At 41.7% G+C, this 21,593-nt stretch overlaps 1 protein-coding gene across 1 annotated transcript in view; it reads left to right on the top strand.

Annotated features, from left to right (window-relative positions):
• The first annotated feature begins 494 nt into the window (after positions 1-494).
• igdcc3 (immunoglobulin superfamily, DCC subclass, member 3) overlaps positions 495-21,593 on the top strand; it is a 106,364-nt gene continuing 85,265 nt past the window's right edge. Inside the window, exons 1-2 of the mRNA XM_071401511.1 lie at positions 495-839; positions 13,609-13,914. Of these exons, the coding sequence (XP_071257612.1) occupies positions 776-839; positions 13,609-13,914 (370 nt within the window). The 5' untranslated portion in view covers positions 495-775. The remainder of the gene's footprint in view (positions 840-13,608; positions 13,915-21,593) is intronic.

The raw sequence follows: 21,593 nt of genomic DNA, 5'->3' as shown, positions 1-21,593 counted from the left end.
TTCACATTTTAACACCTTCAACAAAAATCATGTTGTTTTCATTTCACATTTTAACACCTTCACCAAAAATTATATTTCAGTTATTTGTCCTTTGACTAACATGATCTATCATTATATTTCATAATACTAGTAATATAGCTCAACAGATAACAGCATTGTTCGAATATTATTCATAACATTAAGTATTATTATTTGAATTATAGTATTATTATAGGCCTAAGCTACACATTAGAAAACATGACATTAATGTTAGGCTACAACTAGCAAACGTTTATACATTTGGCTTAGCCTATAACGATGGGAATCAATTATTTGGATACAGTACTCTAATGGTACAAATTATGGTATAATATTTGTTTTAAATATAGATCCACTTGCAAACTAAACATAGCTTAATAGTGGCTTTACTATATGCATTGTGAGTGCAGCGGTCTGGTCGCTTTTGTTCCCAGAGTAGAGACTCCTAAAAAAAAAGAATTAGCGAATGCAGTCGAGGGAGGAGGGGAGAAAAATGGAAGAGAAGTGTAGTTCATGGTAAAAGCTACAACGTGGATATGTGTGTGAGGCAGTGGCTCTGGGATACAGAGGAATAGAGGAGAGAGCACGAGATGCTGACAGATTCCTGATAGATGTGCAAAATGGCGCAAGCAAGTTCTACCCCTGCGAGCCACCAATTGTTGTAGCTCGGAACATGAAGAGCTAGCCGTATGTCTGTTTTCTTCTGATCGCCTCACGTTGTTTTTTCAAGTATCGTAATATATTTCAAAGTGATTAAATGGCTACCAGAAGGCTCTGCCTTGTTCCATGCATGTTTGGATTACTCCTCAACGCTTTAGTCGGTAAGTGTTTATTGATATCCTTTCTAGGCTACTACTACCTCTGCAGGATAACACCTTTTTGGAACGGAACCGCCTTTTGCCCCTATCAGAAGCTGGTGCTGCAGACCAAAGATAGTGCATAATATCTAGCCCAATATATTTCTATACCGTCTCCGCTGCAGACATGGTTGGACGAAACTATAGAAGCACTGACCATCTCGGCTGGGGAACTTGACCATATTATTCTCTTGCGTTTATTCCTCGAACGCTCATCTTCTTTTGGGGAATTCAGTTCCATTCAGTTCCATGTGTATTATATTGGTGTGTTTGTGAGTGTGTGCCAATGGAATTTAGAAACCGATATTTGTATATCAAGGATCTCACACTTGAGTAGGTGGTGATGTGTAGCTGGCACGAACTTGTTTGACACTCTTTGAAAATATTATCATATTAGCCTATATAACAACATGGATGTTGCTTAAAAAATGAATGTTGAATCCATGCGCCCTTTGGTTATATTGTATGTAGCCACGTGCAGCATCCTTCGTCCTAGAAACCACATAGGTTAACCCACATAGGGTCTGTTGCATAATTGTATAACCTCACACCCGGAAAATGATATAGGCAGATGATGATGATGATGATAGGCTCCTACCATTGTAGCCTACGACTTGAACCAAGAAAAAGTGGCAGGCTAATAATGATCATAATTATGATGATATTGATAATAATAATAATAGCCTAATAATAGGCCTAACAATAATAATAACAACAATAGGTTATGAGATGATTTTGATTTTATGATGTTTAAGTAGGCTATCCTATTAATTGAATGCATTAAAAATAAGATTTATAATTGTTTATACTCATTATGGTCCATGTGGTTCTTAGGTGTGTGTGTGTGTGTGTGTGTGTGTGTGTGTGTGTGTGTGTGTGTGTGTGTGTGTGTGTGTGTGTGTGTGTGTGTGCGTCCTGTTGTGTTGATTTGTGCCAAATACACTCTCTGTGCCAAAGAGTGCCTGAAAGACTAGTATCTCCTTCCTTCCTTTCTTGACTGTGGTCACTATGAATCCTTACCATTGATGCACACAAACCAGCCTTTTATGCATTTATGGAATGTTATTACTTTTAAAAATGTTTATTTATTCCCAATATGTTCTGCCACTTGTCTGCATAGAGAATATTAGCCTTTTTTTATCAGAGCACTGAGCACTGCTGCGCTTATCATCTGTCATAGGGGGAGATAGCTTTAATTGACTGAGTCTTTGTGTAGTCAATTTATTGCTGTGAGAATGAATAAAAAAAACAGCAGTTATTGCCCGCTGAGGAGAATATTTGTACAGATGAACTTCTTTTTAAAATGTTCTTGGCTCCTTTGTTCAGTATGATTGACAGTTTTTAGTCCCTCAATGCGAGGCCCCATTTCCCAGCATGTAACCCGGATAGAGGGATGCTTTTATGATGAGCATCATGCCATAGAGACCCACAGGAGCCCACCACCCATGTAATCACATTTCCAGTAAAGGCTGGAGCAGTACTATGGAGGGTAAGAAAAGAGGAGTGAAGGATTAAGGAAGGAGGAGTGAAGGAGTAAGGAAGGGGGAGTGAAGGAGTAAGGAAGGAGGAGTGAAGTAGTATGGAAGGAGGAGTGAAGTAGTAAGGAAGGAGGAGTGAAGTAGTAAGGAAGGAGGAGTGAAGGAGTAAGGAAGGAGGAGTGGAGTAGTAAGGACGGAGGAGTGAAGGAGTAAGGAAGGTGGAGTGAAGTAGTAAGGAAGGAGGAGTGAAGAAGTAAGGAAGGAAGAGTGAAGGAGTAAGGAAGGAGGAGTGAAGGATTAAGGAAGGAGGAGTGAAGTAGTAAGGAAGAAGGAGTGAAGTAGTAAGGACGGAGGAGTGAAGGAGTAAGGAAGGTGGAGTGAAGTAGTAAGGAAGGAGGAGTGAAGAAGTAAGGAAGGAAGAGTGAAGGAGTAAGGAAGGAGGAGTGAAGGATTAAGGAAGGAGGAGTGAAGTAGTAAGGAAGAAGGAGTGAAGTAGTAAGGACGGAGGAGTGAAGGAGTAAGGAAGGAGGAGTGAAGTAGTAAGGAAGGAGGAGTGAAGGAGTAAGGAAGGAGGAGTGAAGGAGGAGTGAAGTAGTAAGGAAGGAGGAGTGAAGGAGTAAGGAAGGAGGAGTGAAGTAGTAAGAAAGGAGGAGTGAAGTAGTAAGGACGGAGGAGTGAAGGAGTAAGGAAGGAGGAGTGAAGTAGTAAGGAAGGAGGAGTGAAGTAGTAAGGACGGAGGAGTGAAGGAGAAAGGAAGGAGGAGTGAAGTAGTAAGGAAGGAGGAGTGAAGTAGTAAGGAAGAAGGAGTGAAGTAGTAAGGACGGAGGAGTGAAGGAGTAAGGAAGGAAGAGTGAAGGAGTAAGGAAGGAGTAAGGAAGGAGGAGTGAAGGAGTAAACATGATGCATACATTTTTTATTTGAGGCCTTTGAGGTCTTTGTGTGTGGCTAGTGAGTGACTTATAAGGGAGTTGTTGTGATGTATTCTAGCCGACACATCTAAGAGAAATGAAATAGTTTCAATTGATTTGTTTCACTAATCCTGCAAAGATGGAATCACTTTTTGTGCCGTTTAAAGTTTCAGTCAATATGAGGATGACCACAGAACCACTGAGGTAAGAAGGTGTATGGTTAGAAGCTGTAGTGAAGCTTGAATAGAACAGTCCATTTTTTGTTTTCATTCTGCAAGGTATGACCAGAGAGGTGTGCACTGTTAGATGTTTGTTCAAAATAAAGACAAATAGCAACAGTAACAACAGCAACAACAAAAACTCGTATTGGCTGAACAACAGCAACGTCTCCCAATTAGCATAAATCTTTCTTATTGGTTGTTTGGATTTGAATCGTGAAACAAATGATTTTGTTAGTCACATTCACTATAAGGATGCTATTGTTGTTTACTTGTGTTATTCTTGTGAGGTTCATCTTGGACCCTGTAATATAATTTGTAGGCTAGCCATAGACTGCACACACAACTGTTATTCTTCTATGTTAGTTTGGTGAAAGATACTGATGAGTAGTCTACACAGAGACCTCAGGTGCACCTATCCCATAGGGAATGACCATGTGTTGACAATGTTATGGACACATGTCAGACCGCCGGACTACCTTTTAGAGGGAACTAGACATAGGAATATTGTTGATTGAAGCAGGTGGGAGTTACTGCATTGGCCAGGGTGAGTCATCATCACAATGCAAACAGTTGTAATTTGTATGAAATGCACATTTTCTTAGAGCTTATAGTGGGACCATTGTTAGTGCATATTTCTTGTCAATATCATCTTCCTGGTGTTGTGATTTAGTCTGTGGGTCAGTTTATTGCTTTGAAAGGTGAAGGGCACCCTGTTGCAGCTGTGTGTGTGTGTATATGTGTGTGTGTGTGTGTGTGTGTGTGTGTGTGTGTGTGTGTGTGTGTGTGTGTGTGTGTGTGTGTGTGTGTGTGTGTGTGTGTGTGTGTGTGTGTGTGTGTGTGTGTGTGTGTGTGTGTGTGTGTGTGTGTGTGTGTGTGTGTACGTGTGCCCGTGTATGTGTGTTTATAGAATGAGAAAAATAAATGAGAAAAAGAAAGGTTCATAATGATTCATAATTGACATGGGTAGATGCCTGTGGCTAGGTATACAAACATATAGTCTTTACTTACCGGGTCTACCCTAGAAATAAAGATAGTGTTTTGATCTCCCACGGCAAAGTGCTATAAAAATAGCTTTTTACTTTAGACCGTAGAATTACCGTTATGGATGTTACACCCTCTGTTATGGGTGTTACAGAGTCTGATTGGCTGCTGTCAGAGATAGTCTGCGAGGTTGTAAGGATAAGGTCAAAACATGGATAGCCGTTTCGAAGGAAGGACTTGGCTGAACACAAAAACTATAATTTTATTGTTATTTCCATTATTAGGAAAAAGGAAAAAAACAAAAAACAGAGTCTGAAACAGAGTCTAATTTCTTGATCGAAGTCTAGCATGATACATTATTTGTCAACAGAAGCCATACTACCTTAGAACTACATAACTACAGGTAGCCTTAATAGTATACTGCATAGGCTAAGGCCAGGTACCACACCGAATACAATATTTTCTAAATCTAGGTATACATATATCAAAATGTCCGTTACGAGTTGAATGTAGACACAAATATGAGATTATTATTATTGCACATTTTCTGAAATATTGTATTAAAATATGTAAATGAAGCAATATACAGGTAACTGGCAAAATAAAGGAAACACCAACATAAAGTGTCTTAATAGACTGTTTGGCCACCACGAGCCAGAACAGATTCAATTCACCTTGGCATAGATTCTACTAGTGTTTGGAACTCTATTGGAGGGATGTGACGCCATTCTTCATGACCCTAAGCATGACGAGATGTTAATAGCTTAATTAACTCAGGAACCACACCTGTGTGGAAACACCTGCTTTCTTTTTTCCAATATACTGTACTTTGTGTCCCTAGTTTACTTAAGTGTTTCCATTATTTTGGCAGTTACCTGTACATGTGCCTATTCTGCCAACCAGTGGTGTAAAATATTTAAGAAAAATACTTTAAAGTACTACTAGTGTATTTTGGGGGGGTATCTGTACTTTACTTTACTATTTATATATCATACTTTTATTTCACTACATTCCTAAAGAAAATCATGTACTTTTTACTCCCTATCTTTTCCCTGAAACCCAAAAGTACTTGTGTCACGCCCTGACCATTGAGAGCCATTGTTTCTCTATGGTATAGTAGGTCAGAGCGTGACTGGGGTGTTCTAGTCTATTATTTTTATGTGGTGTTCTAGTTTATTATTTCTATGTGGCGTTCTAGTTTTCTTATTTCTATGTCGGTGTGCTTGATATGGTTCCCAATTAGAGGCAGCTGGTAAACGTTGTCTCTAATTGGGGATCATATTTAGGTAGCCTTTTTTCCATCTGTGTTTTGTGGGATATTGAATTTTGTATTTTGAGTAAGTGTATATAGCACCTCTGTAGTCACGGTTCGTTGTTCATTTATTGTTTATTGTTTTTGTTATTGTTTCACTATTAATAAATTATGTGGAACTGTAATCACGCTGCGCCTTGGTCCGGTTCTACAAACGATCGTGACAACGTGTTACATTTTGAATGCTTAGCAGGACAAGAAAATGGTCCAATTACACACTTCTCAAGAGAACTTGGAGTGTGCCCCTGCTACCCCCGCCCCCCCAAAAAGGGTGGTGCCATCTGGTTTGCTTAATATAATATGAATTTGAAATTATTTATACTTTTACTTTTGATACTTAAGTATATTTTAGCAATTATATTTACTTTAGATACTTAAGTATATTTAAAACGTAATACTTTTAGACTTTTACTCAAGTAGTATTTTACTGGGTGACTTTCCTTCATTAACATGTCAACTTCATAACAAACACTGGGGGACATCTATAAGTGCCAAAACAAGCTCTGTGTGCCCTTTCCAAAAATAATTAAATACATGTATGGTTGACCCCCCAAAATTATTTGGGTGATTCCATGCAAGGATAGCCCCAATACGTTTTTTTGTATCTCAGATTGTTCTGGCAATTCTCACATAGAAACTTAATTGGTAGGAAGGATGTTTAACATGCTTTTTATATTTGTATCACAAACCATTTTTGAGAAAATCATGATGAAAGTGGCCATTTTAGGCCCTTTTTAAACCTGCACATGCCTACTGTAAGACCCTATGATCTGTGAACCGTACATGATACTGTCAAGGCTGTGGTTAACTGGCGAAAGGAGTCCGGCGCAGGAGAGCTGAGATGTGTGGACAAGGTATTTAATACAAGAAAACACCAGTATAAACACAATACTATGGTCCTGGAAAAATACCGGTACCACGAAATAAACGGGCGTAATAACAAAACCCGGCAACAATATACCAGCTGTCAGATACAGCCTTAAAATAAAACAAACACGCACACAAACATGGGGGAAACCAGAGGGTAAATAAACAAAGACAAAACAAATGGAAAATGAAAAGTGGATCGGTGATGGCTAGAAGGCCGGTGACGTCGACCGCCGAACGCCGCTCGAACAAGGAGAGGGACCGACTCCGGTGGAAGTCGTGACAGATACAGACAACATCTTGTGGTCACTTCTTATAGTTTGCTCTAAAATATTGAGAATGACTAGAATCTGAAAAACACATTTTCACATTAATTATTCAACATAAAAAAGTACCCTTTTTGGTTTAGCTTATTTTATACATATTGTTTGGAACAAAATACTTTTCAAACATTTCAAACATATTTCCAGAGTGGGCTCTGGTACTTTTGAAGATAAGACATGTTATAATATGAGAAATTGACATTATAGGTCATTAACCAATCACAGCCCTCCTTTAGGATTGTACATTCAGCAAATCACCAGCGTTCCCTTTGAATCCATTTTCCCATTCACTGTGTTGGTGGTGCTCATAACTTAAAAATTTGCATAAAGCCCACTCTGGAAATTTGATGTATTGTTCCAAACAATGTCTTAAATTGAACAACATCAAAAAGGGCACTTTTGAGATGTTAATATTTTTCATGTTGAATAAATGAATGTTTTTAGAATCTAGACATACTCCATATTTTAGAGCAGGCTCTAAGGTGTACATAATTATACCAAAATGTTGCCTGTATCATGGATGAGTTGGCAATGGATGGTAGCCTACAGGGTTGAGTAGACTTGGCATTGAAACTGAGGAAGAGGTGGATGAGAGAGCCTTGCTATTTCACTGAGAAGGTGAAATAAAAGAGTGGAGAAAGTGATGAGACAAAGATCAGGTCCTGCTTCTGATATCTAAACAGTGTGAGGGATGACTAGATGGGTTGCTCCCGATACAATATTGCTATTTAAACGCTTAACACGTTTACCCTCTTAATGTACTGTTATTGTGTGAGATGATTCGAGTTTTTAAAAAGTCAATTTTTTTTTGTGCATCTGAAATTGAGACCTGCCTCTTGATTGCATTGTAATGATCTGATCCAGATCTGTGACTGTATGGGTCTGATTAAACAACAACAGCAGTGGCTGCTGAAATTGAAGTGCCTCATGTGACAAGGGACAAATTACCCAGGAGTGCATTTTACTGAGGAGGAAATTATGGGAGCATTAAGTATGCATTGTTCTGCAGTGTTCAGGATGCTCACTGTCTGTGATTGATTAAACCAAGCTTTTTATGTGTTTTTGCACCGCAACAGAATGTGCTGTGATGCAGCTTTGACTGCTTGATTTCTAACAATGTTGATAAGAGCTTGGTTATTATTTAGCCAACTGCAGCAGTTTGGCTGTGAGACTGTGGATGCCTCCCTCCCTCCAGTCCTTCGTACAGTAGCACGGTGGGCTTAATTGAATGCCAGTAGTAAGCCTGAGCGCGAGCCACACTTAGCCACCACTAGTCTCTCTCAGCCTGGCAGGCTTCTGGTCTCCCACGGTGGTAATCCTAAACCCCAGGGTGCCCTTCCCCTTGTTAAAGGGAGCATTAAGAGGAGGGGTCTGCCTGACTGTGTGTGCCTCTTTCTCAGTCTCTTTGACAGTGTGTCAATGCTCTGACCTCTGGCATCTACAGCTGTGCTGGCCTCTCTTCTCCTGTTCCACGCAGCACAGCACCCAGCAGCACAGCACCCAGCAGCACAGCACCCAGCAGCACAGCACACAACACACACATGGCCAGCCAGCCCTCCCCTCCTCATCCATAACCCTGACCCCTCTAAAGCTTAGCTAGGTGCTCAGTGCTTCTGCTGTGCCCATGTGCTGGTAATGCTGTCCACCTCTCTCTGTTTCTCTCTCTCTATCCTCTCTCTCTCTTCTTACCGTCTGTTATTTCACCTCTCCTCTTCTCCTTTTTTTTCCAAAGACAGTGTTGGAACCAGTCATGAATGTTCCATGTGGACCTTAATTTGTAATGTCTTGGAGGCAGTCATCAGTGCTTTGTGAGAGTCCACAGACCTCCGAGTCTATCTGATGCCATTGATGAGCCAATCAGTCAAAGCTATCATTTGAAAAGCTGCAGGACCCTGCTCTCTCTCCATGCTTTATTCATTTAAAAAAAAACAAATTCATTGAATTCATCAGCTTCCTGTTCAGCTTAAAGGACACACTGCAATGCATTCATGAATGGCTCATCGCTGGGAAATACCTTAATAAAGCCATGTTCTGCTGCTCTTGAAATCACTGACATGATAATAACACGGATTCAGTTTGTTGATGTTACTACGGGCGACGAAACACTACTTGGATTTAGATTTTATCTGGGTTTCTGATGCTGGATAACATCTATTAATGCCCTGTAACAGTTTTGAAAGCTTGACATGAACATCCCTTCTATATCCAGAGGTCAGAAACAGAGCCCCCTCTGTCTCCTAAGAAAATGTAATATGTAACACTTTTGTATCATCTAATGCTAAATTTGTGTATAATGTATAATTAGTGTATAATGCTAAATTTGTGTATGTGTATAATTAGTGTATAATGAGTGTTTTAGCTTCCATCATTGTTTTGCCCATAACAGGAAGCGTGACTGATTGCCTCTGTACCCGCGTGCTCTTTGTTTGCTGTTCATGTACTGGTAGCTGTGCTGACTGCGCTGGCTTCCTGTGTGTGTGGAACGCTCAGGCTTTGTTGGGGCAGCGGAGCAGAGCGCTCTGTGCAGGCAGCACGGCCAACAAGGGGTTAAATATTTCACCACCCCCTTGTTTTTCAGAGGCGATAGCACTGTTGTCTCTTTGGTCTCGTAGCAGCTTTACTTACCTCGCAGAGAGAGCGGGAGGGAAACGGTTAGAAAGGAGAGCATGTCAATGAATTCCTTGTCTGCACCTAAAGGGGAGTATTCCTGGGCTGGAATTTGAGGGATGACGCCGGAGGTCCTCTGTGCTGACCCCTGTGCTTCCCCTCCCGCCCAATCCCCCACTCAGATTCCTGGGTCCGAGGCAGGGACTGTTAGTGCTTAGTCCTTGAGCAGCTGAAACCTGATACTGAGAGCACGGAGGTGCAGGAGAGTCCGCTAAGCTTTACTTTTATGGCGCCAAGTCAGGTCAGCTTGTTTACATCCTTTATTTATTGTTCTCTCTCCTTCTGTTCCCTCTCAGAACCACAGACACTAAAGACCTCACTCTGGTATCATCGCCAAGCATAACTATTGATATTAATGAATTAATCAGTACCTCAGTAATAAGTCACAGAAGGGAAGTATGTGTGTGGGTGTGTGTGTAATACGAGCTTGCAAGTGTGAATTATTGTGTGTGCCTGTGTGTGTGTGTGTGTGTGTGTGTGTGTGTGTGTGTGTGTGTGTGTGTGTGTGTGTGTGCGTCTGCTCCATTCTTGTTGTGTAAGACTTTATCATGACCAGGTAATCATTTAACCCTGCTCTCTGGCTCTGGCCGAGCTGATCAGAGAGAGGAGTGAAGACTAACATGAATAGTTTCCTTATTTACACTGCCCTGTGCTCTCTGTCTCAGCCCACACACACTGCACAAACTCACACACAGAGACCTTCACTGACACTAGATGGAAATATACTAAGCCAAAATAGAAACGCGACATGCAACAATTTCACAGATTTGACTGAGTTACAGTTCATATGAGGAAATCAGTCAATTGAAATAAATTCATTAGGCCCTAATTTATGGATTTCACACGACTGGGAATACAGCTATGCATTTTGATTCCTTTAAAAAATGGCCCTCTAATGGGCCTCAGGATCTCGTCACGGTATTTTTGTGCATTCAAATTTCCATCGATAAAATGCCCATACCATAACCTCACCGCTACCATAGGGCATTCTGTTCACAACGTTGATATCAGTAAACCGCACGCCCACACAACTCCATACACATGGTCTGCGGTTGTGAAGCTGGTTGGACGCACTGCTAAATTCTCTAAAATGACGTTGGAGACAGCTTATGGTTGAGAAATTAACATTAAATTATCTGGCAACAGCTCTAGTGGACATTCCTGCAGTCAGCATGCCAATTGCACGTCCCCTCAAAACTGTGGCATCGTGTTGTGTGACAAAACTGCACATTTTAGAGTGGCCTTTTATTGTTCCCAGCACAAGGTGCACCTGTGTAATGATCATGCTATTTAATCAGCTTCTTGATATGCCTCACCTGTCAGGTGGATGGCTCCAACCCACTGGCTCCAGGTCATCTATAAGTATTTGCTAGGTAAAGCCCCGCCTTATCTCAGCTCATTGGTCACCATAGCAACACCCACCCGTAGCACGCGCTCCAGCAGGTATGTTTCACTGGTCATCCCCAAAGCCAACACCTCGTTTGGCTGCCTTTCCTTCCAGTTCTCTGCTGCCAATGACTGGAACGAATTGCAAAAATCACTGAAGCTGGAGACTTATCCCTCACTAACTTTAAGCATTGGCTGTCGGAAAAGCTTACCGATCACTGCACCCGTACACAGCCCATCTGTAAATAGCCCACCCAACTACCTCATCCCCATATTGTTTTGTTTTTTTGTTGCTCTTTTGCACCCGAGTATCTCTACCTGCACATCATCAACTGCACAACTATCACTCCAGTGTTAATGCAAAATTGTAATTATTTCACCACTATGGCCTATTTATTGCCTTACCTCCCTAATCTTACTACATTTGCACACACTGTATATAGATTTTTATATTGTGTTATTTGACTGTATGTTTCTTTATCCCATGTGTTGTTATTTTTGTCGCACTGCTTTGCTTTATCTTGGCCAGGTCGCAGTTGTAAATGAGAACTTGTTCTCAACTGGCCTACCTGGTAAAAATAAAGGTGAAATTAAACATTTTAAAATAAATCTTAACAAAGGAGAAATGCTAGCTAACAGGGATGTAAGCAAATTTGTACACAAAGTTTGAGAGAAATAAGCTATTTGTACATATGGAAAATGTATTTTATTTCAGCTCAGGAACCAGCTCATGGGACCAACACTTTTCATGTTGCATTTATATTTTTTTCCAGTGTAGATGGACACTAGATGGATAGTCCTCAATCAGCTCTCTCTCTCTCTCTCTCTCTCTCTCTCTCTCTCTCTCTCTCTCTCTCTCTCTCTCTCTCTCTCTCTCTCTCTCTCTCTCTCTCTCTCTCTCTCTCTCTCTCTCTCTCTCTCTCTCTCTCATATGTCACCAGGTCAGGGGAAGAGGAAAGAATCTTACAGTTATGTTATTGTAAGACAAAGATGAAATGAGTGCAGCAGATAAAATGATGAAAACACGACAGTCCCCAGTGACCTTGGCCATAATCTTTAGCTTCGTTTTCTATCTGCCCTCAAAAGGCAATGCTCGTGTCTCTGAAAAGCAGACAATTCGAAACCTTCTCTGTTGCATTCCACTATTGATCTGAGCAAATCTGTATTCAAGCCATTCAAAATGCAGTCGTTTGAGTTACTGACCTAAATTAATGTTTATTACAGCCTCTCTGTGCCAGCGGCCTTCAGGGCCTTAACAGCCTACAAACACCTTCTGAATTACATTTTATCCCTGGCAGAAGAAGCAGATTTCAAAGTGACAATCACATAATCGCTGTCACCTTGCTCTTGGTGTTGATGATTGACCCTGCAGGTGATTACAGAGCAAGGAAACATCAAAGTGGCCCAGCAATAGGGCTGGGAATTGCCAGGGACCTCACAATACGATGTTATCACGATACTTATGTGCCGATACAATATGTATTACGATTCCCACGATTCTCATGATCCCTATTGTGATTAGATACTGTGATTTTATTGCGATTTGATGTTCCAAACATATTGCTCATCATATGTCTGCTGCAGAGAGACAAGAGAGAGACATGAGAAAACAACTTTTGATTGAGAACTAGCTTTGAAGGACAAATACTGGCGTTTTGTTGCAAGTACAGCCAACTAGCACAAAAATAATATTGCAATATTGTCTAACGATACGATATATCAGCAAAAATAATATCCTGATATGCAGTGGTGTAAAGTACTTAAGTAAAAATACTTAAAATACTTGTCAAGAGAACATCCCTGGTCATCCTTACTGCCTCTGATCTAGCGGACTCACTAAACACATATGCTTCATTTGTAAATTATGTCTGAGTGTTGGAGTGTTCCCCTGGCTATCTGTAAATAAATAAATTAAATTAAATTGTGCCGCTATACAAGTTACAATTTTACCTTTACTTTTGATACTAAAGTATAAACCAAATACTCTACTTTTACTTGAGTAGTATTTCACTGGGTGACTTTCACTTCTACTTAAGTCATTTTATTTTAAGGTATCTTTACTTTTACACAAGTATGACAATTGAGTACTTTTTCTGTTTCCTCCATCACTAGCCAGCAATGGGTTCCATTTGATACAATGGCATAACGAGACGGTATTGAGTGCATCATGTCTCAAAGGCAGTAGGTAGGCGGATTGTCAGCAGCACATCAAGGTGGTTTATTATGGTACTGGAAGCTGGCAGACAGTAGCATGCACAGTAATCAGACAGTGTACAGTTATTGTGCTTTTTTTATTCTATAGCACACATCAATATCTGCCACCACAGCTCCATGGTTTCTTTGTGATTAGAAAGAATTCACCAGTCTGTTCCTTCTACATTCACCTGGCAGTCTATTCTCTTGTGCTTGTAGGTGTGGATAGTTCATTGTCACTGTGCTGAAAAACATGTTCTTGCTAGTGAGTGTGAATGAATTCTCTTGAGACCAAACTCTAACCTATCTTGCTAAGGCTGTTTGCTCATGAGCACTGTGTGTATTTCCTGTGTAGCTGTGTAGGTGTAACGTATGTATTTCTCTGCTATTTGTGTAGGTGTGACATCGGGAGCAGAGCTCTCCTTCACCCTGGAGCCCAGTGACATCATCGCGGTGCAGGAGCAGCCCCTCATGCTGCACTGTCAGGTGGACGGTATCCCACCAATCACCACGCAGTGGAGGAGGAACGGAATCCTCCTGGTGGATGACCAATACTACACCATGTTCCACAACGGCACTCTGCTGATTGGACGCTTCCAGAGGACCAAGTCTCACAGCTCAACTGATGAAGGGGATTATGAGTGCGTGGGCCAGAACTCCTTTGGTCTGGTGGTGAGCCGCAGAGCCAGGGTGCAGGCTGCCAGTAAGTGTTCCTTTAATAACCTTGCTACGGGGGTTATTACTGCCATAGTAGTACCATGTTATTACAATGTTATTGAAAAGCATAATTAGCAATCCCCAACATATTACCAACATTGGTAATAGGAGAGGTATTTGTTGATTGCTAGCAAGTATGACTCAGTGAATACAATGAATATGCATACAATAATTCAATAATATGTAGGTTGAAGTTTAAATCTGTTTAAAACTTTTTGCCGTCACTATTGTTGGAAGGTGGTGAAATCTGACGTTGGGTTTGTTAACCCATGTCTACAGTATGTCTCTCATGTAGCCGACCGCTGCTGGATACGTGGCTGTACAGTCAGAGTAACCAGCAGGATACTGTATTTACCCAGCTTTAATATTGGAGCCACATTATGTTTGGATGAGCCCAATATGAGCGACTTAGGGAGCCAGGGATTTGATGGTTTGACAAAGAAGCCTTATTTCCAAAGGAACATTAGCATTTTGGATTTTGCCCTCCCTTCGTGTAATGTTGCATGTCCCTAGTAATATTTCATACTTAATCTGTGCTCTTCTCTGGAATTTACTATTAGCAAGCCTTCATACTTGGCGTTCACACTGCGTTGTTGTGCCTGCTGTAATCTCAATGTGTTGCTGATGGCCCTCTCGCTGGTTGCTGGCACCAAGATCAATTTTCTGCGCTCTGCTCTAGCCTCAAAGCTCTTTTTTTGGATTCACTTGAGTTCCACGTCAAGCGCTAAGCATTGGAACCATGGCACAGGGATAACATACTTACAATCTGTCTCTTTGGTGGAGAGAAAATGTGGCTGTTTGGTTCAGACTCTCAGAGCAGTCTCTATTGAACTCTATCCTTCTCTCTCGCTCTTTCTCTCTTTCTTCTCTCCCCGTTCCATTTCTCTCCCCCTCTCTCTCTCTATCACCATCTCCATGTGTGTATCCCTCCGTCAAAAAAAAGCCATCCCCCTGTCCTCTAGCCCTCTGCTCTGTTTGACCAGACATGTGGCTGTTGTTTGGAGAGAGACAGAGAACAGCACTGTGCTGGACACTGCCTCGTCTCTTATTGCTGCCTTGGCGTTTCTCATTCTGATACTGTAGCTATGTACACTGCACAGTGTATGTGTAGATTACACTGTAAACATACGGCTATTGCATTGTCAAGGTTGTGCTTGACTTGACTGGAAACGGAAGAAAACTTAGTGGCAATGGTCATTTAAACACATAGACAGTATAGCTTACACGGTGGAGTTATTCCAGTGGAGGCTGCTGAGGGGAGGACGGCTCATGATAATGGCTGGTATGGAGTCAGCGGAGTGGTATCAACCACATGGTAACCATGTTTTTGATGTGTTTGATACCATTCCACTGACTCCATTCCAGCCATTATTATGAGCCGTCCTCCCCTCAGCAGCCTCCACGGAGTTGGTCTCAAAGTGAATGTGTTATGCTATGTGGCGCTTGTTATTTTCAGAAGGTCTTGTCTCCTTGCTTCATGAGGCTTCGGGTCGTTGTAACTGAACAGTGAAGTGACCGTAGAGCAGAGGGTTGATGGTGTCTTAAGTAAGGCAGCCACAGTAATTGATGTGGTCTCCAAGCTTGTGAAGCAGCCTTTGTCCTTTAACGACTAATAGAAGACCCTCTGTATTGAACTCTGTACCTTCATATGTTTGTTAATGATGATGTGGTGTGCTCCAGCGCTCCATTGCTGTGCAGTGCTGGAGAACAATAGACAAACCCATGTGTTTCTGTGGAAGAAGAAAGAAACGGCATATGTCAGTGCCTTACGCTGGAGAACAATGGGTCAGTTGAATGTGCAGTATTCTTAAAAAAAAAACTTTGTGTTTGCACACACACACACACACACACACACACACACACACACACACACACACACACACACACACACACACACACACACACACACACACACACACACACACACACACACACACACACACACACACTTGCCTACAATATAGTAACTCAAATGCACAGGCATCCACTGCAGAGGTCGTGGGGAGCAATCAAAGCAGCACCTTTGTGATACTGTACAGTTAAGCGTTTCTGAAAGCTCTTCTGTGCTGCGTCGAGTTACACACTGACAGACAAAGGCTGGCAGAGGGCTTAGATTCCTGCCCTGTGTGTAACACAGGCCAGGAAGGAGACAGCTCACTGCTGTGCTGTTGTGTCCATGCGGCCTCGCCGCTCAATGGGACCGAGGTGGCTAAGTGGTCACGGGGAGGGCCTTGCATCTCACAGGCCACGGGAAAAAGTAATCCCTGCGCAGTGGTGCCGCAAGACACAAGAAACCTTTTAAAACCTCCTTAGGGAGGCTTTCTCTCAAAAGTCAGCCCATAGTTACCGTTTCAGCACCTCCCCGCTTTTACATGAGAGAAAATCCTGGATTTGGCTATTCCATTAATTATTATTTATTATTTAGTGGTCTGAGGGTGGAGTGGATGTAAAACCGGGAGGGGGGGTTGAAATGAAAATCTCTGCTGATAGCACCTGAGGAATATTATTTTTTTTTTACCTTTATTTAACTGGGCAAGTCAGTTAAGAACTAATTCATATTTACAAAGACGGCCTACCCCGGCCAAACCTGGGCCAATTGTGCACCACCCTGTGGGACTTTCAATCACAGCTGGATGTGATACAGCCCGGATTTGAACCAGGGACTGATATGCAGTGCCTTAGACCGCTGCGCCACTCGAGCATGCCCATAGCAGGTATAATAATGGAATTATTTATTTCAGCAATGTTAGTACAGTATGCATTATGCATTGCTTTATAATCTATGTTATCTGTTCCTATCTGATTAGCTTTGAGTCTATTATCATTTGAAAGAGTTGGCCAACATTTGCATTTTATTCTCTTAATTGTGTGGTTGACCCTGCTGACTTTGCATATAGAATCATTGACCAGAAGGGGAATTTTATGAGGTGTACAGAATAAAGACAAAGGATGAATTAGAATTTTGGGACCAATTAGAATATTCACTGCTGAGGGGGGTGGCTAATATTAGGTCTGGTCTACAGCTGGTATTACAAACAACCTTTCATATCCAGTGATACAATGAATATGTCACACAATGAATCTACTCATGTATCCACACCTGGCCAGCACAGATCTCTCTGATCTCTCTGAATGTGCTCCACAATCTGATTACAGGATGTACTAGGATGTAATGCTATGTGCAGACAGCTTCTTTCTCTCTGTGTCAAGTTGAAGCTCATTGCTTCGGGTGGTAGGGCTTTTTCCACCACTGGCTCCTCTTGAACAGATAATGGTGTGCTCTCTTCTCTTCTGGGCTTCCTTCCTTTTTGTTTTTCAGGGTCACTTAAATGGATGACCCCTGCCCTGTGACTCATATTGATTAGCTTAAGGATTACTGATGGTCTGGAGGTCACATTCTGACATTATGGCCTTTGACCCCTAAGGAGGGTGTGTTGAGAGAGGGCCCCATTCTAATGAAGCATGTGATATTTACCTGCTGGGAATGGGGATGCCTACCATATGTGTCCTGACATGCCTACCATATGATAGTAACCATGTGTGTGTGCGTGTGTGCGTGCGTGCGTGCGTGCGTGCGTGCGTGCGTGCGTGCGTGCTTTGCTTGCCGATGCGGGACTCTGGCAATTTATGTCTTTGTTGAGTGACAAAAAGAAGCTAAGTGCAGGGCCTTCTCCTTAATGAATCTTTACTTGGTTATCTGAGCCTGCAGGACACCAGGCTTCAGGACAGGAGGAAGCAATCATTGTGAAAAAGAACAGCTGGGCAATTTCACGGTAACGGAATTACGCTTTGACAAAGTTTAACAAACCATACAACTCTATGCACAAGGACTGCTTTTAACAATTTCCACTGAAAAATGTACATAAAAACTAATTTAGTGGAAGAACTGTGCAGATGCAAACTTTGGTAACAGAATTACGGTAAAATCTCCCTCAGGTTTTTATGCCACGTTTTCTAAAAACTCTGTTAAATATCTGCTCTGAATGAAGATGAAAATATGTCTGCAGAAAGAATGAGGTGTCAGCTATGATAGGGCACATTGAGTTAAAAAAAATATATTTTGGTTATTGAACTACAGTAAGTGAAGTGGATTTACACCCGGTAACAGAATTACGGTAACGGAATTGCATCATGGATCCCTGATCTGTACTACACAGAAATGCATACTTATGGATATGAATGTCATTCTCCTCATGTTTTCACAAGTTTGGAGCACAGTAGAGTACGGTGCAGTACAATAGCAGAGTAGAGTAGGATAGAGTAGAGTTCAGTTGAGTACAGTAGAGATCAGTATAGTAGAGTTCAGTAAAGTACAGTACAGTAAAGTAGAGTATAGTATAGTTCAGTACAGTTCAGTACAGTAAAGTATAGTATAGTTCTGTACAGTACACTATACTCTACTCTACTGTACTATACTCTACCTTTCTTCACTGTACTGTACCTTATCGTACTGTACTACTGTATTGTATTGTACTGTACTGTGCTCTACTCACTGTACTGTACTGTACTGTGCTATCCAAACTTGTGAAACATACGTCTATGATAGATTTGGTCCAGTCCGGTCCATCTGTGGACTTTAACATCAAGGCCATGGGTGAACTGACCAAATTTCAACTACATTTCAACGTCCATGGACGTCCGGTGTCGGTCGGTGCTCAGTGGGTGAGGATGCTAGTTACAGGAAATGGAAAGAGATGGGGCTCATGGGTAGGTGTCAGTAAGAGCTGGGAGAGGTGACATTAACTGGAGAGGGAGAGAGAAAGGAAAAAAGAGAGAGAGGGAGAGAGAGAGGGAGGAGTTGTCCCACCAGACACCAGAAAGACAAAGAAAACAGTTATGAGCTGAACATAAAAGGGAAGACAGTAGCAGGTGACCCAACTGTGGTTTGTGACTATTAGGATTTCCCATAGTAGCCAATTCAGTTGCAGTAATTCCATTACTGATTTGGTAACGGAATAACGAGTTTTAATCACTCAATAATTCATAAACAAAATCGATATCCGTAAAAACACTAATTGATAGGTCTACCTTTACTTCTTACTTCTGTGAGCTTACATTATCCTCTCTCATTAGGTAGAGACATTTGAAAATATTCTAAAATGTAAAGATATGTAGGTTTTTAGTAAAGGAATTACAAGATAATATTTCTTAAACTTACAAAACTTACCTTTTAAGACTTTTTCTGGTAGATGTTTTCTAAGACCCCTTTTCCATTTGTTTACCCAGAAATTACTTATGCCTAATTTTTAAGATGGAAAATTGTTGGAAAATGTATCTATGCCTTTATTTCCCATAAATATAGACTCTTAGCTTTCATTTGACACCCAATTTGATATGCTTCTAAAAACTTCACATGTTGGTGCTAATGGGTCTTTTTCAGTGGAAATGCCCAGGTAGAGAATGGACAAATGGGCTCCGCAGGAATTCACAGCCCCAATGTCTCATGCAGCCCATCGTGGCGTGGTCATGTCTATTGTTGTTTGGGAAAATGGTGGTTAAAGCATGATCCTCTCAGTAAAGGTCAGTAAAGGTCTCTGTGTGCTCCTGGGTGCACTGTCGCAAACATAAAATGCTTCTGGGCTTACAAACCAGAGTCAATGTCCCTTTGATTGCCGCACGTACAGATGCCCTGCTAGATATGGAGTTTGATCTATGAATCATTACACATCACGAGGGGCTTGAACAATTCACACTGGGTATTGTTATCACGTGAAGCAAAATCCATATTTCCTTCTTCAAAAGCAGCGGGCCTAGTTCTTGTTTTTTTATATCATCCAGTTGGAGCCTTTGTTAGTTTGTTTTTTATTCTTCAGTAAAAGGATGTGATGGACTGGAGTGATTCACTGCTGGATGGAGCCAATGACCTATATAAACCCTGGATTGCTGATGCTATTTATTGGCCATTGAGAGTCACCAGTCGGCCATATTGGTACTCCCCAGTAGAAACAGTCATCCATAGGAATTCTACAGTATTTCAAAGTTTCAAGGAATAAATGACATGTACAGTGGGGAGAACAAGTATTTGATACACTGCCGATTTTGCAGGTTTTCCTACTTACAAAGCATGTAGAGGTCTGTAATTTTTATCATAGGTACACTTCAACTATGAGAGACGGAATCTAAAACAAAAATCCAGAAAATCACGTTGTATGATTTTTAAGTAATTAATTTGCATTTTATTGCATGACATAAGTATTTGATCACCTACCAACCAGTAAGAATTCCGGCTCTCACAGACCTGTTAGTTTTTCTTTAAGAAGCCCTCCTGTTCTCCACTCATTACCTGTATTAACTGCACCTGTTTGAACTCATTACCTGTATAAAAGACACCTGTCCACACACTCAATCAAACAGACTCCAACCTCTCCACAATGGCCAAGACCAGAGAGCTGTGTAAAGACATCAGGGATAAAATTGTAGACCTGCACAAGGCTAGGATGGGCTACAGAACAATAGGCAAGCAGCTTGGTGAGAAGGCAACAACTGTTGGCGCAATTATTAGAAAATGGAAGAAGTTAAAGATGACAGTCAATCACCCTCGGTCTGGGGCTCCATGCAAGATCTCACCTCGTGGGGCATCAATGATCATGAGGAAGGTGAGGGATCAGCCCAGAACTACACGGCAGGACCTGGTCAATGACCTGAAGAGAGCTGGGACCACAGTCTCAAAGAAAACCATTAGTAACACACTACGCCGTCATGGATTAAAATCCTGCAGCGCACGCAAGGTCCCCCTGCTCAAGCCAGCGCATGTCCAGGCCTGTCTGAAGTTTGCCAATGACCATCTGGATGATCCAGAGGAGGAATGGGAGAAGGTCATGTGGTCTGATGAGACAAAAATAGAGCTTTTTGGTCTAAACTCCACTCGCCGTGTTTGGAGGAAGAAGAAGGATGAGTACAACCCCGAGAACACCATCCCAACCGTGAAGCATGGAGGTGGAAACATCATTCTTTGGGGATGCTTTTCTGCAAAGGGGACAGGACGACTGCACCGTATTGAGGGGAGGATGGATGGGGCCATGTATCGCGAGATCTTGGCCAACAACCTCCTTCCCTCAGTAAGAGCATTGAAGATGGGTCGTGGCTGGGTCTTCCAGCATGACAACGACCGGAAACACACAGCCAGGGCAACTAAGGAGTGGCTCCGTAAGAAGCATCTCAAGGTCCTGAAGTGGCCTAGCCAGTCTCCAGACCTGAACCCAATAGAAAATCTTTGGAGGGAGCTGAAATTCCGTATTGCCCAGCGACAGCCCCGAAACCTGAAGGATCTGGAGAAGGTCTGTATGGAGGAGTGGGCCAAAATCCCTGCTGCAGTGTGTGCAAACCTGGTCAAGAACTACAGGAAACGTATGATCTCTGTAATTGCAAACAAAAGGTTTCTGTACCAAATATTAAGTTCTGCTTTTCTGATGTATCAAATACTTATGTCATGCAATAAAATGCAAATTAATTACTTAAAAATCATACAATGTGATTTTCTGGATTTTTGTTTTAGATTCCGTCTCTCACAGTTGAAGTGTACCTATGATAAAAATTACAGACCTCTACATGCTTTGTAAGTAGGAAAACCTGCAAAATCGGCAGTGTATCAAATACTTGTTCTCCCCACTGTATTTAAGAATTTTTGTTGTTGTAGTAAGGACAGTAACATTAGTAATCTCTCAA

Source organism: Salvelinus alpinus, chromosome 5 (genome assembly GCF_045679555.1).
Source record: "Salvelinus alpinus chromosome 5, SLU_Salpinus.1, whole genome shotgun sequence".
In the NCBI taxonomy this organism is placed as follows: Eukaryota; Metazoa; Chordata; class Actinopteri; order Salmoniformes; family Salmonidae; genus Salvelinus; species Salvelinus alpinus.
Note: the sequence above shows the minus strand (reverse complement) of the source record. Positions and strands in the feature narration are given on the sequence as shown.